General features: G+C 53.5%; 1 protein-coding gene across 5 annotated transcripts; it reads right to left on the bottom strand.

Annotated features, from left to right (window-relative positions):
• Positions 1-287: 287 nt before the first annotated feature.
• On the bottom strand, positions 288-24,564 carry CDIP1 (cell death inducing p53 target 1). 5 transcript variants are annotated; one of them, XM_027801832.2, is made up of 7 exons: positions 12,112-12,420; positions 11,151-11,593; positions 4,224-4,306; positions 3,558-3,656; positions 2,970-3,116; positions 2,391-2,655; positions 288-1,786 (listed from the first exon to the last, which is right to left on the bottom strand). In XM_027801832.2, the coding sequence occupies exons 4-7, from the start codon at positions 3,640-3,642 to the stop codon at positions 1,675-1,677; spliced, it is 609 nt and encodes a 202-aa protein (XP_027657633.1). In that variant the 5' UTR covers positions 3,643-3,656; positions 4,224-4,306; positions 11,151-11,593; positions 12,112-12,420; the 3' UTR covers positions 288-1,674. The 5 variants fall into 5 exon arrangements, with proteins under 5 accessions (XP_027657633.1, XP_055564935.1, XP_055564934.1 ...); XM_055708960.1 differs by lacking the exons at positions 11,151-11,593; positions 12,112-12,420 and adding an exon at positions 24,359-24,564 and having other exon boundaries at positions 2,391-2,652; XM_055708959.1 differs by lacking the exons at positions 11,151-11,593; positions 12,112-12,420 and adding an exon at positions 24,359-24,552.
• Between the last annotated feature and the right edge of the window lie 2,591 nt (positions 24,565-27,155).

Raw genomic sequence — 27,155 nt, forward strand, 5'->3', positions numbered from 1 at the left:
GCCTTGGTGACATGGACATACCCCTTTGCCTTCCTCCAGCTCTGTCTCCAGGGCCGCCTTCCTCCTCAGCTGGGTACAAGGAGCAGGCAGAGCTGGGGACGACCCAGCTGCTGCCGAGGGCTGGGCAGAAAAAGCTCTGGCTACCCACAGGGCCAGGGTAGGGAAGCTGCTGCTTTTCCTCTGCTGCTTGGTACTGTTGTGCCCCCAACACCCTGCCACGCCATCCCTCCTCATCCTCAGCTCCCCTGGGGTGCAGATCTGTTGTGGAAGAAAAGATGTACACAAGGTCAGGGTCTGTTATTTATTTACATAAAAACTTGACTAGTGCCACAGTTCCACCTCTGAGCAAACAGCAGCTGCCTGTGCAGGCCAGGCTGAGTTTGCAGACCTGTGTAGTGAGAGACCCCCGCTTTGCTCTCGGGGCTGCAGCTCCAGCCGCCCTGGCTGCAGGGGCTGGGGCCCGGAGGGGGAAAGCAGCCCCAGAGGCTGAAAATGGTTCCCGGGTCCTCTTCCCCTCATCCATCTAGTGCTGCTGGCAGCTCCTGTCGCTGCCTGCTTGGCCCCTTCCTTCTGCCCCGTATCAAGTGAGCTAAAAATAAACCCCTACACCCACATGCAACGAGGAACCCCCCAGGGTGCAGCTGCAGTGGCGGCAGGATGGGTGCTGCAGGGTGTGTGCCCACAGACCCTGCTGGGCTTGGGAGTGGCTCCGCAGTGGGTGGGCAGGGGTCTGCTCCAGAGCTGCGAGCCAGCTGCGGCCTGGTAACAAACTCCTCTAATCTACAGTGCTGGGGCAGGCAGTGACATGCCGGATACGTTTTCCGTAACAGTTTGCCAGGTGGGCGAGGAACTGCCAGGGGCTTTCCTTCCCCAGAAGAGCCACCACGGGGGCTGGGAGGAGGTGCATGCAGCTGGAGCAGCCGCAGCCACCGGCGCTGGTAACCTGGTAGCCATGCTGGCAGGACGGAGGTGCTGATCAGGGGTGCGGTGCTGCTGCCGTTTCTCCCCCCACCGTGCCTCAAAGGCAGCTCTGCCTGTCTCTCCTTGGGAAGCGGCCTTGCCTACGGGCTGCACGCTGACCTGGCTGGAGAGGGCCGTGAACCGTGCTGAGACCTGGTACCTGTGCAGCACTATCTGTTGCCTTGTCACCAGGCCCCTTCCTAAAAAGGCCACAGGGGCCATGGTGCCCCCTCTGTGTGCTCTGTGGGCTGCCCCTGTCCCCTTCCCTCCCCGATGCTGCAGGTGCCCCCCTGCCAGAAGCAGCATGTCCCTGCCGCTGGGCATCCCCTGTGCTGTGGGGCACTGAGGGGTGGGCGCCTCCAGCAGCAGGGTTGCTCCAGGCGAGAGGGGCCTTGCTAGCACACTGGAGCATAAGGGGGGGCAGAGCGACACCCCCCACTCCTGCACGCTGTGGGGTAGCCCCCCCCCCACCAGCATCTAGGGCCTGGGCCCACCTCCCCTGTGCGTCAGCATTGCCAATCTAAGTGTTCACAGCGAGGACCAGAGCTTGGGGAAGGTGGTCACAGCTCTGAGCGGCAGGGAGCCAGGATATACACATACACACCACCGCAGGGTTAAGCAAAGGAGTGTTGCACACGCATAGACTAGGATGGCAGCGGGAGAGGGGCCGGTGTCATTCCAGTGGCTCGGGCTCCTGGGGCTCCTGGGGTGCTGTTAGCACATGCGCTTGTACGTGTAGATGTAGGCCTTGCAGTTGGGACACGTGTGTGTCACATCCTTGAAGTCATCGAACAGGCAGGGGATCAGGCAGCAGCAGAGATCACACCTGGAGCACGGGAAGAGGCCGCGTGGTGAGCTCAGGCACCCCAGAGGCAGCCAGTGGGCTCAGGCCCCAGGGGGGGCATGTATGGGGCAGGAGAGGTGAGTACTGGCCCCTGGCAGCCCACCCTGACCCCCTGCCAATGTGCAGGCCAGGACAAAGCACCCTGCCCCTTGGGGGCTGCCGCCATGGCTGCAGAGGTAAGAGCTGAGTTGGTGAGCAGTCACGCAGCTCACAGAGGGAAGGCAGAGCCTGGCGAGACACGCGCAGACCGTGAGGCCTGACCTGCCTCCACTGCTGGGGCAGGGGGCTGGAACCCTCCCACGGAGCCTCCCACAGCCCCTCCTGGTGCCAGCCCTTGGCCACAAGGAGAGACACTGCAGCACCACGGGTTCTGGGCTGGGGGTGCACAGCCCCTGCTCTGATGCCAGGTTCTACAACAGGCCTTTGGAGGTGGCACTTTCCCCTCCCTGGCTGAAGCCCAGGGCTCCAACGCACCTGCTGCCCCAGTAACCCTCAGCACCAAGGCCCCTGCTGTGCCCAACAGCTCAGCCAAGGCCACCAGGACCAGGGCTGAGCGACCACCATCACTGCTGCTGTCAGCACCTACCCCACGAAGCAGCAGAAGAAGCCAAGAAGGAAGCTCATGAGCCCAATCTCATAGGTGATCTTGGTGGTGATGGCTTGCTGGCAGTGGGGACACACCGTCTGCACGGGGGCACCCTGGAAGATCTCACCCTGCAGCACCGTCACTGTGGTGGCAGCCCCAGACGGGACAAGCACTGTTGCCGTGTGGCCACCAGGAGAGGGGTAGTGGCCTGGGGGAGGGTAGTAGCCCATGGGGGGGTGAGGGCCTGGCGGGGGGTAATAACCTGCTGGGAACAACAAACATGCACAGGTGAATGTTTCTGGATGTGGCAGGAGACACTCACTAGCGGCGGGGGGATCCTCACTGGGAGCCCCCCCCTGCCGCCACACCACTACCTTGAGTACAGACTTGGGGCCAGCCCTGCTGCAGGCACTGTGCCCCCCACCCCGAGGAGCCTCATTGCAAGCCCCCAGTGGCAGCCCCAAACCACGTGGTATCCCCCACCCCACTCCCTGGGGCACTGGGTGCCACATGTTTCCGGGGGGTGTCCTTGCCCATCACCTCCGCCCCCTGCTTCACGTGGCCCCTCGCAGTACTCACCAGGTGGCACGTAGGGCCCAGAGCCATCTGTGGGCATGTGGGGGGGCACAAATCCTGGCTGGGAGGGTGGCTCATATGGGGGAGGTCCAAATTCAGGCGGGGGGATGGGAACCCCCTGGGGCTGTCCCACAACTGGGGTGACGCCATCTGAAAGGAAATGGAGAGTTGGCAGCAGAGCTGGTGGGGAGGTGGGGGCTTGGCTGAGTGGTCTGGGGGTTGGCCCCAGCAGGGGAAGGGGGCGCAACATGGGGTGGGGGGCACCTCGCCAAGCCTCATCGTCTGGGCCACAAGAAGCCCAAATTCATGCCTCGTTACCCACAGCAGCAAGCAGAGCCAGGCTTTGCGCAGGGAGTGCTTTCTGGTCTTGTCACTGCCCCTGGGGCCTCCTGCCTCCCCAGGGCGATACGGCAATGGATGGAGCTGGGCATCACGCCACCCTCCCCAGTGCGCTGCATGCCATGGGGCAGGGCCGCAAGGAAAGGCCACGGCCAGGGTGCTCCCAGGGACACCACACTTGCCTGGCTCCTGCCTGCTTGGCAATGTCACCCCACCACCCCGGAGCAGCTGGGCCCCCCCGCCCCCCAGTACCTGCTGCAATGGGTGGGCCATGCTTCTCTTCTATCAGCGGTGCCGAGGGGCCTCCCGGGTAGGGTGGCGGAGGGTCGTTGGACATGGCTCAGGGCAGCCCTGCAAGGACAGAAGCCTTTAGAAGAGACACCAGCCTTCGGCCGCCCGCAGGCACCCACCCGGAGCTGTGCTGTGCCTGTGGAAGGAGGCGGCCGGTAACGGAGGGTCCAGGGCTGGCAGCACTGCTGCACTGGCCTCAGCACCCACCCCGGGCAGAAACAAGGCTGCAGCCACAAAGCAGGACAGGCTTTGACCCAGGCAGCGCATCCAAGGTGTGACACCTGCCTGCTAGCACTGCAGGGCTTGCCCTGTAAAGCCCACATTGCGTTACCGTGCAGTCGTCCTCGGGGTGGCTCTGCTGGGGCCATACCATGCTAGAAGCTGCTCTGCCAAGCGCCTCGGCTGCCAAAGATGGGGAAGAGCTGCCCGCAGCCCCCCAGCTCCACCCAGCAGTGTGACACGCAACGTTGTGTCCCAACGGCACAGCAGGACCCCCTGAGCCTGAAGCACAAACTCTGAGAGGCAGAGGGTGCAAACCCACAGAGAGCATCTCTAAATAATCTCATCAAGTGAGTTAAGACCTCCTTTAACAGCTGGAGACATTATTTTACATGGGGTAAACCTTACCTGTCCTCTTCCTTGCAGCAGGGAACTCAGAGGCAGAGAGCTGTTCTTCCGAGCAGCGTAGTTTGGAAGCTGGCTTACCCCACCTGCGTGGTGTGAAGGAGACAGTGAGCGAGTTACAGAGATGGAGAGGAGCCACTGCTACAGCACTGCCTCAGGCACCACACCAAACCCCCTCCTCTCCCCAGTGCAGGTGTGGGGAGAGGGGGGCTGGGCAGGAACCACCCCACGTGTGCCCCCTCTGTGGCAGGCATGAGGCCACATGTCCTCGGCATGTGGAAAAGCCCTACCAACACGCTCTGAACTCCAAGGAAGTGCAATGGCATCAAGAAACCAGATTTCCCTGTTTACTCTGGCTCAGTTGTATCTGGTGGGACGTGACTAAACTGGGAAATACGACTGAGAGGCTGTTCACTCGGTGCTCGGGAAGGATGCCATCGGGCACGGGACATGGTGACATTGCCGTCAGTGCCCGGGGAGCAGCACTAGGAGTTCTCCTTGTGGTCTTAGCAACTACCTAAACGCCCAATCCTTTGCTCCCAGTGGGCCGGGAGCAAATGGGACCCTGCTTGTCCTGTTCTCCCCTCGGTCTCCTGCTCTCGAGGCAGGCCAGCACGCTGCGGGGACAGCGCTTTCTCAGCTGGGCCCACACAGGTCCCACTCCAGCAGCACCTGACTGAGCAGGAAAAACACACCGAGGCTACAACCAGCCCACAAACCTCCCATGGGCACAGCCAGGGCAGCTCTGGACCCCTGCACTGAGGTATGACCAGCAAAGCTGCTGCAGCCCTGGGGAGGCACGAACCGCCGGCTCAGCCCCAGAGCTCAGGACCGAGGGGTCTCAGGGCTGAGACAGGCAGCACCCCGCTGCGGTCACTGCTTAGGGAGGCAGAGGCAGTGAGGTCCCTCCGACCCCAGCACCAATACCACGTGCTGGGCAGCCTGCCCAGGGCATGCCAACCTCCACGGCACGGCATGGCACGGCACAAGCCTCCACGGGCACTGGGCCAGGCAGCAAGCGCAGCCCCAGCCCTGCCTGTGCTGCAGAGCGGTGTCTCTGGGGCGCAACCACCTCCATCCGCAGGTGCTGGGTCAAGCGAAGCCAAGGCCTCGGCAAGTATGGGAAGGAAGATCCATCCCTCCCTGACCTGCCTGAATTTGCTTTATTCCACTCCTGTTTTTCTAGCTCGTGCTTCCTGCCTCGGAGCAGCCTCCTGCAAGGTGGCAGGAAAGCTAATGAAGCCACAAGTCTGTGGAGGGGCACCATTACCTGCTGCTGAGCGCAGAGGAGCATGCTGATCCCCCCAGGAGTGACCAAAGCCCTGACAGGCACAGGGTCTCCCCAGAATGTCCTCATTTACTGACTAGTATTTCTCCCCAGAGGTCTGAAGCGGTATGTTGCAGACACACAACTTCAAAGTGCAATACTGGGGCAGCTGGGGGTCATCTTGCTCCTGTTTTTCTCTCCAATTTCTTCCTTCAGAGCCAGGGGCAGAAGCAGCAGCCTGTGCAGCAGGCACAGCAGAGCTGCCAGGGCACAGAGCGCTCCCAGATGGAGGAAAGCACCCGAAGTGCAGTGCACTGCAGAGCCCTCCTTCTCCTTCAGTGACCTACAAAAGCTACAAACTGGGCCGTGCTCTTTTTAGCTTCACTGGGGATGTAAAGAAAAGGACGACTTATTCCACTGAAAGCAGCCAACCAAGCCACCCTGCACACCCAGGAGCCTCGGACCTTCCTGTCCCCGTGCCTGCAGGGCTCCTGGATGAGCCCAGCCCAACCCGAGCAGCCCCGAGTCCTCACCTGGGGACATCAGCGCGCTGGGAGCCTTCCTCGCCCACGCAGGCCAGCTGAGCCCACGGCTTTTCTAATGTAACACTTCTCCTCCCATTACCCCTCAGATGCTGCCTTCCCATAATGTAACATCTTTCAACACTCCCCGGCCTCATTCCCCCTGTCATGACAGCAGCTGGTGAGAAAACTGAGGAGATGAGGAGATCAAGAGGCAATCCCACCCACACGCTCCACCAGCCGCTCTAGAAACGCCCGTCAGATGAAGCAACGCCCCCAGGTTGAGCCAGCAATTAATCCTGCCACCTTGACCAGCAGGAAAAGGCAGCCACGAAGGCGATGGCCAGTGGGTCTCAGAGCCACGTGTGCGCCGGGATAAAAGAAGCTGCAGGGGCTTCAGAGCTGCGCTGCTCGTACTTGGCAGGCTCAGTCGCTCTTAATGCAATATTCTGCTTATTAAGAGAGATCTGTAAAGAGCAAGATGTTGGCTGTGTGCCCTTCCCAGGAGGAAAAGAAAGCCTGTTGCTTTTAAGCCTATTAGAAGCTGTTTCTCCTGTGTTTTCTTTTATCTTGATGTGAGAAGCACAAAACCTGCCCCAGCCCACTTCTGCCAGAAAACTCCATGGGGAACTGGAGGGCACACAGATGGGAGCTACCCCGGAACATCACTCCCTGCCCCGGCACGGACGACCCGGCAGCATTCCCTCTCAAAAGCAGCATGGCCAAAGCAAAGCAACCCAGATCCTCCCCCAGTATGCCTGTGGCAGCACAGAGAGGCAACCTTGCTCTGAGGAGCTAGCTCACAGCACCCCTGCAGAGGGGCAGGTTCCCCAACCCACCCACCGCAGGAGAGAGGAGACCCTGCCGGGAGAGCCCCTCTGCACTGAAGCACATTGATGGTGCCTGAGCACAGGCAGGTGAGCTGGGAAGATCCAGCTGCTGAACAAACCCACAGCAGTATTTTCCACCAAAACATGATCGCAGGATTCTTGCTGCTGGTCATTTCTGGGTTTACCCACTTTTTTACCTTTTGGTGAAGCTGACTGACTTTGCTCCCTGGGTCTTGCAAAAAAGAAACAAGACTTTGCCTGCCCATGGCACCACCATGGAGAGACAGACTGGGCTCTGCTGGCAGCCCACATCAGGGCCTTCACGGCACGCAGGACCTCGTGCACCTTTCCCAGCAAGGATGCCCCGGGATCTCCAGCCACCCATGCCAGCATGACGAGCCATTCTGCCAGCACACTACAAAGCTGTCCCACGTTAAGCATATCAGTTTATTAAAGCTGAACCACCAGTGCATTTCTGTGTCATGCAAACAGCTTAGACAAAACTAGCTGCTGTCACATGGCAAGAAAAGTTCCCAGAGACTGCAGAAATTGCATCCGCACTGGGGCTTACTGGAATAACCATGCTTATAGACCAACCAAACACCTAGGGGAAAAATAAAAGCTTTACAAATAATTTCAGCCAAGTTTACCGAGCTTAAGTTCAAGATATGATGGAATCACCAACGTCCAGTGCAAGCCCTTTGGAAGCAAGGACCCATTACAAGATCGTAAGACTCAAAAGGAGTCAGTTCCCAATAAAAGGATGCACAGAGGAGATGCTATTTCCAGCTAAAAACACAGATTAGTTCTTCTCAACTGGAAGAACAGCTTTTACTGGCTCCTCTATCTAACTACAGAAGATGAACCCACCACGCAATCCTTGTAAACACTGCTCACGTGAAACGTAGAAGACAAGCAAAGGGCCCCCATGGGCTGGCAGCACGACAAACCAAGCAGAACAACGATCAGAGGGCAGAGCTGCATCAGCTCATCCCTCTTTCCCTCACTGGGGACAAAACCCCAGAACTCCTCCTCACATTCCAGCAGCGTTTTGGCCATCCTGCTCCTGCCAGTCCCATGGGAAGCCTGTTCCAGGCCCCCACTGCTCCAACGTCCTTACAGTTTCTAGTTTACTTGTAGCTGGTCTTGAGCCTGAGCAGCTTTCCTTCACTCCCTGCTTGCTGCAAACAGCCGCCATACCCTGACTCAGCCTCTGTTTTGCTAGGCTGGACACACCGAGCTTGGGCAGGGTATTTCTGCGCTGTTTTCAGTGCGAGCCCATTACCGCCCTCAAGGCTAGATCGGCAACCCGAAGCCATGCTCGGCTGTGGTGACAGCAAGCGTTTACATACTGGTGCACTCTGGTGTGTGCTGCTGTGACATGGATGGGACAGCAAGCTGTGGCTGGTCTCGCTTCTCCAGTGAGCTTCATCTGCCCTGTGGCACTGCCATGGGACTACACAAGCACACCCGGTCACTCCTCGTCCTCTCCTCCAGTCACAAAACTTGTGGCCTTTACAGGCGGCTTGGATTCAGCACGGGCACGAGGGACTAAACCACAGCTGTGTGGGAGCCTACACACAGCTTAGGCTGGACATTTGCTGAAGAAAACAATAGAGAAAAGATCCCGATTCCCACCACTCCCATTAGCCCTGCTGGGGCAGGGCAGAGTGACAGACACAACCAGGAGTGCCCCAAAGGCAGAAAGCCCTTGGCCTGCCCTGGCTGTGGCTTCAATCCACGGGTCCTCCCCTACACCTGGCAAACCCAGGGTCTCACTCTAGGCAGCTTTTAGGCAAGAAGAAGAACAAAACCTCTAGATCCCCCCAGACCAGGGCAAACTCCCAGCCTCGAGAGGTCTGCCTGAGGTTTCTCTACAGCAGTGAGCACAGCCAAAGAGCTGGTAGGGCAGTACACAGCCCTGCGTGTGGAAACACAAGGCTTTCCAATCCACCCCTTTCCTCTGCTCAGCAACCCCGGCTCTAGTTAATTAGGGTTCAATACCCCAAAGCGCATGGTTCCCATTACTGACACATTCAAAACTGGTGACCACAAAGCTCTCCCAGCTGCTTACAGTGGCGATGAGAAGAGCTGATGCATTAGGGTCCAGTGCTGCCTGCTGGCTGTATTTCCCTCTGCTACATCGCTGCGGGAACAGTTTGGGATTCAAACATGGCGAAGGGAAAGGTCTGCCCATCTGACCTGCTCTCCAAACAGGTATGGTGGGCACCACTTGTGAAAAACAACTGAACTGTGCAGTGGGACTGGGGAACACTATGCCACCAGAACAGGTCCTAGATGAACATATGCTAACACATCATAAAATAGATAATGCCATGAAAAGGACAGTCACAGATAATTCCTGCACTGCTTGAAGACCCAAAGATTTGCTCTGGGAATGCCATTCTTCCCAGGCAGCAGCTATCTGTGCTTCAGGCTGCTTCCTCCTGGACAAAATCACCCAGGGTGAGACAAACCTGAGAAGGACGAACCAGACTGTTAGCAAGTCTAACTCACGTGCAAAAAACCCTGATGGTGCAGTGCTGGCCCCATGCAGCTCTGACTCAGCCTCACAGCACAGCTGAGATCGACTCCCACGAGCAGAAACACGGTCTGCATCGGCTGTGCTCCTCCTGTATTTGATAACTGGAGAGACACAGTGATTTGGCTTTATTTTGCCTACATGAGCAGTGGCTCCAGCCACCGAGACAAGACTCGGTGTTTGTTCATATTCAACCATGCTCAGTGATGCTGGCACTTCAAAAGCTGCTGCTGCACATTTTTGGAGTTCTTCCTTCATAAAAAATAACTTCCAATATTTAGAAAAGGAAAAAACACACTAAAATTAAATTAATAAATAAAAGAAAAGGATATGACCACTTTCAGCTTCATCGCACATCAAACAGATGCCAATTTCAGCTTCCAGGCTTTTGTAAATACAACTTCAAAAGCAAAGTCGAGAATTCCAAAGAAGCTGGTCTCCCGCACTGAGGCCAGCCTTCTTCCTTTCAAAAACGGAACAGCGTTGTGGCCAACACCACCCCAGCCTTCCTGGCCCCAGAAAAGCCACCTGTGCCACAGGCTTCACAGGTAAAGGGAAATACTCAGACTAGGAAGGCAGACAGATATGCTAGGTACAAGCACAAAAGGCACATCAGATACTGGCAAAACATCATTTGACTGAAAGCTTGTCACCCTTTAGAAGGCTCTAGGGGTAGCAAGAAGAGACTGAACTGCACAGGGTGGGATGAGAGGCGTACAGAGCCACACTCTGACTGTGGCAATGACAATTCCCCTCCTCCATGACAGCATTTCTGAGCAGCATCTCCAAAACCCAGCCTGGACCTTGCTCTGCAGCGTGTTCTCTGCATCATACCTGTGCCACAGAGCAAGTCAGGGATGCTGCCCTCTCTGTGCACACGCCTGCTCACACACACGCACACAGCTTGCAGGGACATGGCTCAACTCCCACTGCTCCTGAAAGCACCACATGCAACCCACAGCAGTGAGCTCTTACCTTGAAAGATAGCAAAAATCCCTGCTGAGAAAGCAGTATCAGCAGTTACTTCTGCCTGGTTTTTACAAGGAACAACAACAATAAAAAAAAAAAAGCCTTCCCTGCGAGCAAGCCAAACTTCCCCCTCAGCCTCGCTTCCTCCCATGCACATTTGCAGCCTCCAGCCTGCACACCATCTCCCCAGAGTCAGGAGGAAACGAATAAAGACCAGGCAGCGCTGCAGCCTCCTTTAGAAAGAGGATGGCGGGACAATCCTTGACCGGGCAGCACATACCCCCTCCTTTACCCCGCAGTTAACCCTGGCAGCACCTCCACAACTCATCATCCTGGTCCTGGGCAAGACAGCAAGAGGGCGCATGCCTACAACACACTCGGGCAAGGCACAGATGGAAACCCAAGTTAAGGACTAACAGAAAAGTCTGTTCTTTTTCCAAGCGACTCAGCTGCGTTTCCCTAAGTGCAATCCCTGCTCCTCCAGCACCGCTGCCAGGGAGCGCAAAGCCACCATGCAGAAGCAGCCAGGCTGCTCACAGAGCAGCAGATTTCTCCCACACTTCGGCAGTCAGATTTCAGCTGCAGAAAACTGCTGCTTCCAGGAGGGTCAGGCTCTTCTTTCGGTGCAGGGATGAAGAGCTCTGCAGGCAAAGCAGGACAGAAGTAGTCCTTTAAGACAAAGGACTAGCAGAGTGGAAGGTTATTCACCACTCAATCCAGCTAAGTCAGAGGGCCAAAGCTCCCCGCTGGGCTCTACAGTATGCAAATCTCTGGAGGAGCATCCCTGTTGCAGCCATTTACCTTGGGACCTTGGACACGTCCGTTTGACCTTCTGTGTGCCAGCGTCACCCAGCAGGCAAATCAGCTAAGAGCAGGATCTCGCAGGAAGGCAGGTGCTGTGTCCAAAGCAAGATTTCTCAGGGCATTAAATCCAAAGCACAATCAGATAATCTCCACGACGCAGCCCAGGCTCAGCTGTCCTCAGCCAGAGATTCAAATTACTGCTTTGCACAGCTCCTCTCTATGGATATCAGGAAAACCGGACACAAAATCCCTCTGCTTAAGACAAGGATGGTTTATCTGCAACACCCACAAAGGGTTACGTGCGGGAGGAGCGTTTGTCAGGACCTGCTGCCGCCTCTGGGATTCTCTCCAGTGCTATTCGCCTCCAGATGGGCTGACCAAGTGCTTGTTGGCTCTCCACACTGGGGCTGCAGAAACAGCATTGCCAGGACCTGGTTAACCTGAACATTTAAAGAAAAACCAGCCACAATGAAAACAATGAACCGGGGTAGCTCTTTGCTTTCTGTGGTAGGCTCCCAAGCTGCAACACAGCTGCAAGGAAGCATCACACTGTCTGCAGAGTTCACTGTGCCAGTGGTGACATCTGACAAGGGTCAAGGGGGCCTGCAAGGGAGCCTGTGAGCTACCAGGGAGGAGAGGCAACTGCCCTATACTTCATAACTGAACCCCAGCCCTAACACATTTAGGGGCAACAGGGAGGGCTCAGGCATGCACAGAGCACTCTGGACCGCCAGGACAGCTGCCCCTGAAGACAGTTCTCTGAACACGGAGCATGCTGCAACCAGGCTGCCTTGAGGCTGCTGCTGGCCCTGGAAAACACACCCTCTCCCACCCAGGAGGTGCTTACTGTTCAGACCTTACCAGGCAGTGACCTGGCCTCGCCAGAGAAGAGACTACAGTATGCCAGGTGCTCCCAGGGATGCAAAGATGCAATTTAAAGGAAACATTAAAAACAAACCTGAGTTCCTCTGCACCTCAGCAATCTGCTGCAGAGAGACTCAGATAAGGAGGGTGCCGCAAGCCAAATCTCTGGGGAAAAGTCAGCTTTTCCATAAGACCATCACTGAAGTTTGCAAACAGTCCAAGCTAACACTTGATAACATCCATGGGAAAGCACCCAGTGATAGCAGCAGCTGTTGCTTGGAGTCCTGTGCATCTACTTAAGTTTTCCCCTGAGAGGATAAATGCTGCATTACATCACCCATTTGATATCCAGTTAATAACAATGTTAAAAACATAACCTGCAATAATCTAGAGCAACTCAAACCAAGATCTACTCCAATACTAGTGTTTTAACATAACACCAAACTTAACAGTGCCACAAGACTAGTTCTTCATTTAAAGAAGATAAAACCTTCATTTAAAGAAAACAAAAAAACCCAGCTGCTCAAAAAGCTTAACAGCAAGCAGAAGTCCCAGAGGAGATCAGGCAACAGCTCCGCAGTTCCTTGCATTAAAGGGAGTCACAGCTCCACAGCTCGCCTCTCATGGCAGCCCATAAAAGATGGGACTTTTTAAGGACGAGTTAGGAAGCATGCAAAAGCAGAATGACCCCCTTGACAGTCCCTCCCACTCCCAGCACTCAGGGTTTTAGGGATCAGGCAGCCTGCAGTTTCTCCAGGGACCACTCTAATTCCTCCAGAGCCCACCAGCTCGCCAAGCTCTGCCGCAGGCAGCAGTGGCAAGTTCTGCTCTTCAGTTACCTACACGCAACAGTGTCACCTGCTGTCACAGCCTGCTGCCAGCCCATTCCAATGGCACCTCCCAGCTCTCAAACAGAGAAGACGAATACAGGATGATTAGATGCTACATCTCACAACACAACTCAGGATTTTATAAAATTCCTTCCCAAAACTGCACTAAAAATATTTTATTCCTTTTTGCACCCATTTTTTCATTACTCCCTCATTCTATAAATTTTTTTGCAAAATAGTCAAATAATACAGCTACATCGTTGCTGAATCAAACTGAGTAGATGTGTGACTTCCATTAAATAACACAGTAAGATCTAAGGGAGGAGGAAATTAGAGTCATAGAGGATCAGCACTTTCGTGGAGACGTAGCCGCATTTAATTTTCAGAATTAATCAGAGCCCAACAGCCTATTCAGAATTCCCTTGCAGATTTTGCAACACAATGAAATAATTTCCAATACATCAGTGGCGATTCCAGATCTATTTTCCTTCCAAGTGATGTATAAAACATATGTCACTCTACCAATGTTTTCTTATCCGGAGTATAGCACTAGCTTGCTACGGGACCAGCTCCAGTCTCCAACAACATTAGCATTTTCTATCCTCACATCTAGCCTTGCCTTGGCACCGGAGAAGCTGCTGACATTTAGATTTAACAGGTACGGTGTCACCTTGCCTTTTTTTTTTTCTCCCTGCCCCCCGAAGACTAGCAAGAAGTGCTCTATGTCACTCAATTTTATTTCAGGCCACAGCTCACTCTTTGCAAAGAAGCGTGGTTTGCGATTAAGCAGGAGTGTGTGCGTAATGTCTGAGATCTCTCCCAAGTCCAACAGGGAGGACCCACACATGTCCAGAGCCATGTGCGCCGGAGGAACTCCTCTGTGCTCAGGCATCACACACTCACCTTCCTGCTCCCACGGTGTGACCAGACCTTCCCATTTCCAGACCAGGACCTCTCTCGGCATGGCGCAGCACACTGCTAGCATGGGGCTCGCTCGTCCCACAGACAGGAGGAGGGTACGCTGCACTCACCTGCTCCCAAACCCAGCTCATCTGGTCTGCTCAAAGACAGATGACAACATCCCAGCTCACAGAGGGGGAAACCCCTGCAGTTAACCAACAGCCACTGAGTGTGCCCAGTGCTGGGTCACCTCCAGCAGCACCACAGCGGCTCAGAGGGAGCCCTGGGATGCACCCCTGAGTCACACGCAGCTCCTGCCGGTCCCATTTCTCCCTCCAGTTCCAGCCAGACTTGGCTAGTTTGCACTAAATTCCAGGTCCAGGGAAGTCATTTTTATTCCACAGCACTTTGTGACTTTGGTTTCGATTTGCAGCACCAAGTTCCTGCCAACTCCTTCACAACCCCTTCCCCAAAACTCTGTCGTTATCTGCTGAACAAAGCCACATCACGAGCTGCTACACATCTGTCCCTCAGATCACACCAAAAGCTGCTTCCCCACGAGCCTCCTTTGCCACTGCTGCTTGCACGGAGACAACAGACAGCACTCCTGCTAGGGGAGCCAACGAAGACATGCGAAGCCACATTGTTAGCCTGGCTCGCTTAAACATCAGCAGAACTGCCAAGGCATTGACCAAGGTACAAATCAGCTGGCCACGTTCAGCAGGATACGCAGTCAGGCACGCAAAGCTGTATTCCCTTTGAAAACAAGGGTGAAGGAAGAAGAGAGGCAATGTCGTCACACCTCTCCAGGCAGCATCTGAGTTTCAGCACGTGTGGGACAGCACCTGGATATGACCTGCACCAACTCTAGAACCACAGACAAAGCAAGCAGAAGACCTCACTGAAAATCTGGGCATAGCAGCTGGATTCAAAGCATCTTTAATACGCTGCGACACACATCCTCAAGTCCCCGTTCTAAGTTTTTCTAAACTCTTTCTCTGCCTCTCTGTCAAGGCAACACCTCACTGCTTTACTGTTACATTAAAAGTATCACTGGTCAGAGGGTTTCATCAGTCCTAAGGCTGGCTGGCTGCTCTCACAGCAGGGGATGAGTGGTGAAAATAACAAGGTGCCCTCAGGGCAAGTAAATAGCTCAGCTGCTCTGGAGGATTGAGGACCTAAATCCTTTCCTGAGCCTGATGACAGAGCTGCTCCCACAGCTACAACACTAAACAAGCTGGGAACTGTTTTCTCTCTCATCAGAACAACCCAGCAGCCAGCTCAAAGCTGAGCTCCCACCGCGCTAACACATCCTGAATTGTGGCACCCAAGAGGGAGTCTGAAAGGCTAAAACAATGACACCTGTAGCTTGAAGCCACAAACTCTGGGGGAACCTCCATTCCCAAAATGCAAATATGATCCACGTGACATCTGTGTGGAGGACCTACAACAAGCCCAGGGGAAGAGCTGATATTTAACTACAATGGAAACAGTCCCAGCTTCACTTTCTTGCTCAAAGATTAAGAGTTTGGAGGAGCTGAATGGTCACAGCAGAGCAGGTGGGAAGGGCAAACTGAGCCTCCAGCACACATCCACGCCTCCTGCAAGCACTTCCTTACATACCATTAAGCAGAATAAAGACGCAATGTTAATTAGAAGACAAACTGAACACCTGTAGAATGGCTGCAGAAGCGTGGCCATAGAATCCCTAAAGATCTGCACAATCCAGCCCTGGAATTAGAATTGTGCTGAAGTTGTGCTGAAGTTAACAAGAAAGTGGCCTTGATCTATTCTTGAATCCTGAGACCAAGTAACTTTGTTGTACTAACAGGCCGTGGCTGTAACAAGCTGCAGCTGTTAGGGAAGACAGGTGCAAGGCCAAGGGAGATAGGGAGCGGAATGGGAATAAAGGGAGGAACAAACTGCAAGGCTAAAACATAGCTAATGCAAATAGCTGCATGGACAGAATGCTTGTTCTAATCATGATAATTAGTGGTGTGAGAGCAGCACGCGCTTAGGGGTTAATAACCAATTATATGTTTGCTTTGGGAACATGCTTGTGTATTGAGGCTATATAAGAAGTGTTAGAAGCTAATAAAGATGAGCAAGATGCATAACTCATATTGAGTAATTTCTTGACTCTGGCGGACCCCTCTCCCAACAAACACACCTTTAAGAAAAGGGCAACACACACATTAGCAACAGCTATTTATCTACCTAGTGGTCAGTTAAAAACACAAGCCCAAAGGAGATGGCAGCAATATAGCAATCCCATCGTGACTGCCTTCCTCCACCCTGCATTCTAGTCTTTGTCCTCCTCTCCAACACAAGGCTCCAATGCTCCCCTTCTGCCACATGGTGGGTGACAACTTGGACCCCCGAGGACCTCAAAAGCACCCCAGGTTGGAGAGTCACTGCAGCAAGGATACAACATTGGCTTTAGTCCATGAGTTCCTCCCAAAACAAACCTGTGCTGAACCCCAGGGGTTCCTTTCCCTCTCTTATAAGGGTGCCTGCTTCTTAGTTGAAGAAATAATCAATAAAATTCAATGGGCTGCTTTTCATTCATCACCAGCCAGAAACCTAATCTCAAATTAACAGCACTCCAAACACCGCTATCACATCTACGTTCAAGTTATCTGCTGTGGGTACCAACATGCACAGATTTCACAGCTGCAGTAAGCGGGGCTGCCTACATCACAACGACTAATTTATTCTCAGAAAGGCTAATTTAATCTGGCAGTGGATGTTCTCAAAGCCTCCTCGCACAGAAAAGCCTTTATCTTGGTTGGCTTAACAACAATACAGTGCATCCAAAAACGTGGAGGGATACTAAAGAAGAACACTACCCTTGTGTTTTGAGTCCTCTAGTACTTTTGTCTGAAAAATTTCTCTCAGTAACTACAGACTTAGCGAAAACATAGTGTGCCTCTTTTTTTAAAAAAAAGCCAACTGTATTTTCAAGGCAAAATATACAACAGCTTGGGCTTCGTCCCCTCACATATAACTGTGTCTTGACCGAAATAGCTGTGCTCTTAATAAAACTAAAACCCAGCAAAGATTGTTCAGTATTAGACACCATGTTCACTTCTAACTGCATAGCTGCATAGCAAGAGTGGCAGCCAGCACGCCTGGCCCAGGGTGTACTACCTGCCACTGGAAGGTGACTTTCCCCAGCCCACACTACAGAGGAATAAAAGTTCAGAAGAAATTCCAAAGCCCTCTGTGTTAAGAAGTTGCGTAACTGCATCATGAAGCATTTCAGAGAGAGCATCCTTCAGATTTCCAGCCTCTGCCATCCAGGGTGGGGGCAATAACTAATTAAGCAATCAGAAGGCTTTTTTTCTTTGTTTTTAAATTCTAGTTCATCTTTTCCCCTTACTTGTGCAAGTACGCACGGAGACAGCACGCATCCCAAGTCACACTGGGCCGCTGAACCGGAGTGTGCTGCCTCTTAGCTCTGAAGCGAAAGTCATCTACCACCTGGGTTGTACGGACATGGCACAGAGAAGTGGTCCTCACCCGGGTCCACCCCTCCAAAGGCAGATCACTGGAGAGCCCAACACAGTCCCTTGGAATCAGAGGGGCTAAACCAAGGGGGGTTTAAGCTTTACAATAGACAGAGCCGTACCAATCTAACCCTCTGTGAGTGTCACCACCCTCCTGCTGCAACAGAAAAGCTGGTGCTGTGCAAGGATCACAGACGGGATCATTCCTGAGAAGGGGTCCTTCGGTACAGGGGCAAGAACACACCCCTAATGGCACCTAACAATTTAGGATGATTCAGTAATTTGAGAAAAAGGAAAAAAATCAGAGGGAAGCAGAGCATTAAGACAGGCCAGAGAAGAAAAAATCCAACCAAAACAACGCAACATTCCCCTTGTTCCTATCTGTCAGGAGCCGCTGGCCCAAGAATAGCCTATTCAGAAACCAGGAAACTCAGAGAGCAGCAGGGAAGGGCTGAGTCATGGCCATTCGGGGGAAAAAAAAACCCAAACAACAAAAAAACACACCACAACAAAACAACCCAAAAGGGAAGGAGAGAAAACATGGACAGCAGCTGTTCTGGGTCTTGGAGATATGAACAAGTCAATCCAGAACATATTAGCCAATCTTTATTTTTAAAAGCTCTGCAAACACATGGTACTGCCATAAAAAGCAGTCGACCCTCCTTCTGCTCCTGGGAGACAAATTTAGCTGTGGTTGAATCAGGCAAAGTTGGTGGTGCTTCCTGGCACCAGCCTCTCGACACAATGCCCGCTTGGCCACGCACGGCTGCCAGGACACAAACTGCTCCAGCTATGTGCCCCGATCTTTGCCTTTATTTGTTCCTCTACAGCACAAGCATCCCGGTATCACAAACACTCACAGGCTGGACAAGTGCTTTCCAGAAGGGAAAGTGCAGTCCATTTCAGGGATGCTACTAGCAGAGGCTGAGATGCTGTGTCCCTTACCCACACTGGAAGGGCACAAGGTAAAGCACAACTCAGATGGCTTTCTTTGCAAACAGCTGGGCAGAAGACAAGCGCTCCCATCTCACAGGCAGCCTCAGCACTGCCCATCTAGCCATAGGGAAGGCCAGGCTACGGTTAAGTTTTGATCAAGTCTTCCCACGTGGCAATCTTTGTTTTGTGACCTAAGCAATACCCATTTTACAATAATTCTCCCCAGGACAGTAATCTTATTCACTCATATTCTAAAAGATTATACCTGCTCTCCAGCTGTGGGGAACTGGGAAGAAGCACAAGACATTTCTGAGCAATGAGGGCTTATTTTTAACACAATTCCTCAGCAACCCCTCACAAACTAGGGAGGGGGCTGTATCTTTTCAATCAAATAACTGTGCTTCAAAACTTATTTGGGAAAAACCCTCCAATTCTTTTTATATTGCACCGTGAGGTACTGTCAGATTAAAGATGCAAAGGTAGGAAGGGGGAAGACCCTCAGAATTTGCCCCTGCAGGGAGCAGGCTGACAGTGCCCGCCATCCCCAGACTCTGGCGGATAACCTGTGTTCACATGTAACCGTGCCTCAGCCACCACATCTTGTCTCAGTACAAGATTCAATTGTCAAATGATGTAAGACATTGTAAGGATATGTGCAGCAGATACCATTTTGAGACGTTAGTGCTCACAAAAACAATAGTGGCTGAGATCTGGAGTGAGGCAGGAAGCATACTGTGTCTACACACGCAGCCCAACAGCAAGAGAGAGCAAGCCTCTGCGCTTTTCCTTTTTACATCTGCAAAGTCCTTTTAGTCTGAGAGTGGGCTGTATTTTGGGGTTTTTTTCAGGGAGCCGGTATAAGCCATGGAGGGAACTCAGAGAAGCCTAACTCATCCCACTGCAGCAGTCGAAGAGCCTCTCCCTGCAGCTCACACAGGTCCCCAAGTCTCCCAACCACCGGTCCCAGGCAGGACAGGGGATGCACTCTGCTGAGAAGGCAGCTCCCCCCCCCAGACCTGCCTTCTCCCAACTCTGGGATTTGCTGGAATAACTACACCATCTTCACAAGCAGACCCAGCCTTGACCCTCACTCCCAAAATAAGAGCTCAAGGAAACTGTCCCAAAGCAAACAGGCTTGGTTCAAAATGTTAAAGTAAAATTCTTTTTCTCTATGACCACGCAATGCAATGAGTAAATAAAGATGAAATATAGCTAGAGCATGGATGTGCATGCACCAGGTTTATGATTTTAACCATAATTTGTACCATAATTTACAATTATAAAATGGAATGCAAGGTGAAACAGTAAGTGTGTAAACTTCAAGCTAGAACGCTCCTTCTAAAAACACATCTTCCAAAACTCTTAACAAGTAGCCGGCCTTAGTTAGGGTAAGGTAGAGAATATTTTCTTTCCAAATGCAGAGAGCGGGTATCAAAGAAGGTTCGAGTTTGGGGACATACCCAATAGAGAATGTCCACCTGCAAATTGGTTCAGGGTAGTGGGACCACCATCTCAGCACAAATGCTTTATCTTGCATCTTTTAATCTGTAAGAGAACTGGATATTATTCAATTTTCTTATCGATAAAGGAGGTAAAGGAAACATAACTATTACTAATGCAGAGTTACCTTACTAATCACAATAAGTAACAGAGACATATATTACTTAATTTGCATGGAAAGCCCCAGCTCATTTAATTCTCTGATCACCTCAGGTTTCATCACGCTAAGAGATACAAAGTCAAATGTACACAGCTGGCAGCTGTTCTTCACAATTCCTAAGATGCTAATTACACTGCCATCTTTTGGGGGTATTTCTTGTAGTTTCTTACTCTAAATTCAGGCCTGCTGAGAGAGTTCAGATTAAAGATAGCTGCAGTAAAGTGGGGCCTCACACAGGAGATGTGCAGCATGAAGCAGCTTCTTTCCTACCTCCAGCCTCTACCCAGACCCGTGACCAGCACAGGCCTGCTGTACTGTCTGGGCTCTCAAACAGCCCTTTTTCACCACCACAATTTCAACAAATTTTAGACTGCAGCCACGAGGCAGCTCTGAATGAATGAGCCCAAAGCAAAACTAACAGCAGCCAAGAGCTTCCCTGAGCATTTCAAGCCAGAAATAAAAACTGAGCTCCCCCTGCCTCAGAGACTTTATACCATTGAGAAAATGGACTGTGATATCCTACAGCATGTTCTAATCGTGTTCCCTTTGATCAGAAAAGGAGGTATGTCCTTTGCAGAGCACGCAAAGATCTGACAGTGCTTATGAAAATTGCACAGCTTCTTTCTAGTAGAGAGAAGCAAGATGGACACAGAGTGCCCATCGGAAACAGCAGCGTAACAGCCAGTATTGCAACCCAAGGCAGAAGTTGCTCATCATGTTTCTTGAAGGAAAAAAATGGTACACACACACCGGTGTTGGCAAACTTGTGTGCTCAGGTGCCTTGCTCTGAAATCTTCATGAGAGTCAATCAGTTTCAGGATAGAGTACTTCGTCTGCATAACAAAAATCAAGTCCTGCACTGCAAAATCAGGTCCTGGAGACAAAAACCTCTGAAAACCTCCAGCGGTTTGCAGAACAACTGAAGTTCCCACTACAAACCATCACTTTTACTGTATCGGGGAGAAGGGAAGAGCACTGTACAATTAAAATCTTTCCTTTTAGAACATCATTGACTGCTGCTAAGAGCCACGAGACGTTATCAGCATCTATTTGTTGTTTTCCAACTCTCCTATCCTCCCCGTTTCCAGCAGCTTTGCACAGATCAGTCTGGGAGAACATCTCATCACAGTTTGATGAGAACTTGGCATACCTGTCTAGTACCTGGAAGGTATATTCAGTCCTGCTGCCTTGTTATTTTAATCTCTGTACTACACAAACACTATTTCCTCCTTATCTCACCTGGCAGCCATCAATCTCTTCCTCAGGCTTGGTGCAAAGCTGAGTAAACGTGAGCCTGCACACAGAAAAAACATTGTGGTACTGACGGTACATTCAGCACATGCACAGAGCTGTGGTAATACCAGCAAAAGTGATGCACAGCCCTGTTGCAGACCCTACAAAAATGCTGTTAAAAAGAGTTTAAAAAACCTAGCTCCTTTCAGTCTAGGATATTCTCTCCTGATTAAAGCAACCATACGAAATCGTACACAGGGCTTTACAACGGTACCACAAGCAGGCGTAGAACACCTAATTTCATCTTTTTCTTTACACCCATAGGCCAAAAACTGTTCTTAGATCACAGCAGATACCAGAAGCCTGTGTATCTCCTTCCAAAACTACTCATCCTCATATTGGAAGATCTCTGCATCAACCACATCCTTTAAATACAAGTATTTATCTGCTAAATTCACATCTGAACAGGAAAAAATATCATCTTTTACATAATAAAGTTACTTTCATCCCTTTTCTTGCTATGTCAGTGAGTAACACCAGCAACGGCAACATTTCTGCAGATGACAACACTGTGCCAAGGACCCAAAACACCCTGAAACACATGCAGTGTGAGCATTGTGGACAGGCTCTAGCCTGGCCCCTGGCTGAATGCCCTTCAGCTACAGAAGTGCATTAGCTGTGCTCCCAGAGCGCATCTGCCAGTTGTGCTTCATCCAGAAGGAAAGCAGTTGCTGCACTTCGTATCACTGAGTGATTTCCCAAGCACAGAAAGCATGGCTGATTAGGAAGTGAGCTTCAAAAACATGCTCATAAACCAAAACAAGGTGCTGATGAAGACACTGTCCCTCCTTTCATAACAGCAGCTGACAGAGTTCCAGTCACAACAGAAACATGGGAATGAACTTCAGAACTGGATTTCAGGTGCAGGACCTGCTGAGGGAACACAACAAGAAACTCAGCAGTCTTCCATCTTCTTAGGAAGGACTCAGGTTCTGAAAGAGAAGCTCCCTCTCCGTCAACTGTCCCAGTCACACCTGTGGCAAGATCCTTTTGTACTCAGCATATGAGCATGCACATCCCTTCTCCCAGCACCTCCTGGAGTGCAGCCATGAGCAGACAGCCACCACAGCACCACCCCCCGCACAACAGCAGCTGGGATGGACTGAGCATATTTGCTCCACTTGGCATCACTCAGGGGACATCTGGAGACATTGCCCCATCACCCTGCCTTCGTTACAGCCTCATCCCCCATCTGTGCTCAAGCCACACCACTAGACAGCCTCGTATCAGGTCCTAAAGCATTGCGTCTCCCCACCTCCAAGCAGGAATTCATTCATTCCTCACGTAATGCCTAAGGAGAACAGAGCAGGTACATTGCTAGACACACCTGGGGACTTCCTGGGGCACATGGACACCGCTACAACATTTAGAGAAGCCTTTGGGAAAAGGAAGTTTTTAGCCTGCATTTTCCACACTGACCCAAGTTTGTTTAGTTCCTAAAAATGAATGAATGACATACTATGGTTAAGTATTACTCAATACTCACTGTAGTTTCCCCTACTGCCTACTCCAGTCCCACATTCCGGAAAGCAGAAGGCCCCCTGCTGAAACGCAAGCCCCAATCCAAGCACATTGGTTGAAAAGGGACAAACAGGAGGCTATCTTCAATATTCACAAAGTGTTTCCCAGAAAGTTTTACATACAGCCCCAAACCACTACAATTATAATTTAAAGCATTGTGCCTGGCCTAGAGTCTACCACTCGATATTTTAGGCTCTGCCTGGCACGTGACAACTGCCCAGCCCCTCACCAGTTCTCACCAGTGCAAGGAGACTATCTCCAAACAACCTTTTCAGTGACGCCTTGGGTCAAGGGGCACACACCTACGCTTGCAGTGACTCAGACAAGTTTAACCTTGAGCACGACCCACACAGACAATCCTGAGGACACTGGCATGGCGGTGTCCATCTTAGCCTGCCTGCTCCAGCTCAGCCCTGGAGCTCTTCCCAGAGTCCAAGCCCCATCCCTCTGTTTAGAAGAAATCATAACCCCTCACAACCTTTTCATAAAGCAACCGAACGCTGCCTGAACAGCTCCTACGCTTTTGCCTCTCCAGTGCCCTTAGAAGGCAGAACCAAGATCTCACCACTGTAATGGTTAAAGACCTCCCAGCCTCCAGCTAAAATTTATTTATTGTTATTTGCTGTTGCGCTGCATTACATTAAATTACATACATTTGCTAATGCACTACATTAGCAGAATGAGCCCTCCTCGTTTCACAGGGTTGGCGCTGCCAACGTGCTAGTGGACAATATCATCCCCATCATAATTTCTCTTCCTGCTTGTCAAGACATCTGAGTTTCTTTCGGCTCCTCTAAAATGGGCTCATCATTCCTTATTGCTGAGCAGGCAGTTCCAGCCCAAGCTCATCTCCCGAGCAGGGATGCCGGGAAGTACACACACTTGTACCTAGGCCTGGCTCCCTCCTCTCCTGGGGAACAGATCATATTTGCTCTTCTCACAGCTGTGCCCTGCTGGCAGCTCCCAGCCGTCCTCTCTACAAGCTGGCATGACCTCTGCCGGGCCAGAGTGCTCGCCTTACAGCACAAAGTCTTCTCCCAAGTACATGACCTCGCTTTCCATCAGATTAAATTTCACCCCGCTCCCACTGCTCCAGCCCTCCAGCACATCCCGATCCTGCTGTCCCAACCCCACACTGCTGCGGGTACAACGCTGAGGGTACTGACGGTACAAAGCTGAAGCTTTCTAAGGTTTTAGTAGCACCCTGTGGCAATTCGTGGTGGCTACGGACAGCGCTGGAGACCAGCCCAGAGCCAGGGCTGCCTCCTCCTCTCCTGGCCCACGTTTCCACTTCTCCATACCTCCTCTCCCCGGGACTGGGGCTCCGCAGCCAGGGCAGAGCACGAAGGACCTTCCCTCCACCTGGAGCAGCGGGGTCCTTCCTCAAGGAGTCAACCGGCCGTTTGTTTTCATCCCTCTTTTCCTGAGCAGCGCCGGCGGGTTCTGGACGTCTCCTGCGTGTGTGTGTGTGTGTGTGTGTGTTTGTGTCCCCGGGCGCAGTGTCCCCACGCCTCCAGCTGGCCCCGCTGCCAGGAGGCCGCCGCGGCCTGCCCGGGGCTGGGGGGGCACTGGCCCCGCCGGGCCTTCCGCCTCCCCGCTGCCGCCGAATCCCCCGCCCGGCCCCGCCGCCCCCCGGGACCCAGCCGGGCCTTGCGCTCGACCCTCGCCTCGGCCTCGCAGGGAAGCACCTACCGGCTGCCGGCTCCCGGCGGTGGCTCCGGCACCTGCCGGCTGCGGGGCGGGGCGGGCGGCGGGCGGTGCCGCGGCGGGGCGGGCCTGGGCAGCGCTGGCCCAGCTGGGGGCCGGGGCCTGATCCCCGCGCCGGGCCGCAACAGGCCGGGGCCGGGGCCTGCGCCCTCCACCGGGCAGCCTCTCGCTGGGCCTGCTCACTACACCAGGCCGGGGTCTGCTCCCTCCGCTGGGCCGGGGCCGGGGCCTGCTGCCCTCGCCGGGCCGCCCCTCGCTGGGCCTGCCCCCTACACCAGGCCGGGGCCTGCTGCCGTCGCCGGGCCGTCCCTCGCTGGGCCTGCCCCCTACACCAAGCCCCCCGCCGGGCCGCTCCAGGGAAGGTGCTGGGGCAGAACCCTGGGGCCGTCTCCGGGTGACGTCCCCTGCGACCTCAGCCTCAGGCCTCCGCCAGCGACCCGGCCCGGGGCGCCCCTGGGGGGCTGAAGGCCCCAGTGAGTGTCACCATCAAGCTGGCTGAGCTGGGGACACGGCCCTGCGTGGCCTCCTGAAGCACCTCCACCCGCAAGAGGCTGCGGGACTGGTTGGGGGAGGCAGGAGGGGTCTCCTGGAGCCCACCACCAGTGTGGCTGGGGGGAAGCCCTCCTGAGCCACCTGGGTCCCTGAGCACCGCAGGGCTGTCAGCCCCCAGCAGGGCTGCCACCAAGGAGTGGCAAACAGTGCAGCTGCAGATGAAGAGAGGGTGACAAAGGCGAGAGACTGTCCTCTGGATGTGCATGTCCTCAGCAGCACACCAGTCACGCTGCCACATTGCTGCTGCTGGCTTGTCAGTCCAGCCCTACAGTGTTACAGCGGACTTTGCCCCATGCGGGGTCCTGCCCTGCACAGGGTCCTGCTCTACAGCATGTCCTGCCCTGCACAGCGTCCTGCCCTGCACAGCATCCTGCCCTACAGTGTCCTGCGCCATGCAGTGTCCTGTCCTACACAAGCACCCTGCCCTGCATGGTGTCCTGGCTTATGCCACATACTGCCCTACATGATGTACAGCTCTGGGTAGCATCCTGCCCCACGCAGGATCCTGCCCTGTGTCATGTCCTGCCCTACACAGTACATGCTCTTGACATGACACCTGCTGCCTCAGGACAAGGGAGCCTGGTGGAGTACGGAGGCACCTTTCCGGCTCCATTGGCCCTAGCTCCACTGTTGGGATTAATTAGAGCAGTATTTTAACACAGCCACTGGCCAAAGGTGGTTTTGGTCACTTCTTACCTGCCCCTGGGGCTCCAGCAATGTTTGCTCTGAGATTTAGGTCTGTTGGGTCCCATCCTGCCCTGACATCCGTGCTGGGGGGCTGGGGTCACCCTGAGCTGGAGTACATGGACCCTGCTCCCCCGGCAGGGACAGCAGCATCCCCAGCAGGCTCTTCCCTGCGGCACAGTGAGTGGCTGAACTGCGGGTGACAACAGTGCTGCCTCGCAGGCAGGCTGTTCCCACACCAAGACAGGATCCTGTGGGGAGACATTGCCATGGCACAAGTTCAAGTTACTTGGCTGTTCACATTTAGATTCTGAATAAGAAACACAGCGTGTAACATCAGAGCCATCTTCCTTGCTTAAGCCACACATTGCAGCACAAGGGTGAGTTGTGGTGGCCTTGTGCCCTACTGTCAACCTCCACAGGCAGCATGGGGCTGTCCAAACACTTTGCCATCCCTTGTGAGCCCTGGCAGCCCTGGGCCAGTCCCATCTCACATGCTGTGACCTTGGCTTTGAGCACAACGACAGAGCAAAAGGAAAAGGCAACAAAAGGGAAAAGCTGGAGCTGGGATGCTTGTTCCCTTTGAACACCTTCCACTTCAGTTTGGGGGAGCTCCATGGGGTGGCCATGGGATGGTCAGGTGTGGCTGATGCTGTGGCAGCTCTGTTGGGTCCCAGAGACATCCCCAAGCCTCGGTCTTCCCTGCACACTGCTTAGCCTCCCTTCTTTCCATGTCCCCAGAGCCCATTGGGACCCACCATCAGTGGCTAAACTCATGTTCCTCAGGTCTTGGGCATGCTGCAGGAGATGCTCACCACCATCTGCTCCCTGAAAAACACCACCAAGGGCTTCCAGGAGGAGCTGCAGCTCCTGAAGGACAATTTCCAGAAGGTGCATGCACAGAGCTGGGACAGTTGCTGGAGAGCTCTTAGCAGAGGGATCAGGCTCTCTGGGGACCTGCGTGAACAGCAAGGGTGCACAGGGTGACAGGGGTGGGTTCCTGAGCTTGAGCTCCCTCCCACCCTGAGACCAAGCTGGGAGATGCGGGATCTGCTCTGGGGTGCCTGAGTTTTGGATAGACACTGTCTGCAGCCACAGAGCCCGCCTGGCCCAGGCTGGGCACTGCTGATCCCTGTGGATGCTGAACCCCCCAATGCCTCTGTTTAACAGGCTGGTCTGGAGGAGGTGTGAGCACGGTCGGTGCAGCAGGACAAGCATGGCCACCTCCTGCAGAGCATCCTGGACCAGCTGGTGAGTAGAGGGAGCCCTGTCAGAGGAGCTGGGAGCGGGCGTCTGTGGCACTATGAGCAGAAGCACTCACCACTCAGTCCCTGGGACTGTCCCCACAATGTCCAGGGTCAGGCTTTGGCAAATCCTTATGGAAAATGCACTCAAGCTTTCTGGGGGCTGCTCTGGCTGCAGGGACTTGCCTCCGTAAGCATCTGGCCCCACAAGGCTCTTCCGGCAGGGTCCACATCACCCTCCCAGCCACCAGAGCAGAGACGTCCATCCCTGTGTGCCCTAGTGTCTTGGCCACCTCTGCTGC

This window comes from Falco cherrug, chromosome 4 (assembly GCF_023634085.1).
Source record: "Falco cherrug isolate bFalChe1 chromosome 4, bFalChe1.pri, whole genome shotgun sequence".
NCBI classification, from domain to species: domain Eukaryota; kingdom Metazoa; phylum Chordata; class Aves; order Falconiformes; family Falconidae; genus Falco; species Falco cherrug.

Bases quoted from the DNA above. Each gene is read 5' to 3' on its own strand.
- CDIP1 (XM_055708959.1), bottom strand. From the start codon at position 3,642: ATGTCCAACGACCCTCCGCCACCCTACCCGGGAGGCCCCTCGGCACCG. The intron at 3,117-3,557 runs GTACTGGGGGGC...ATTTCCTTTCAG, and splicing joins TGGCCCACCCATTGCAGCAG to ATGGCGTCACCCCAGTTGTG. The intron at 1,787-2,390 runs GTAGGTGCTGAC...CCCGTGCTCCAG, and splicing joins TTCTTCTGCTGCTTCGTGGG to GTGTGATCTCTGCTGCTGCC.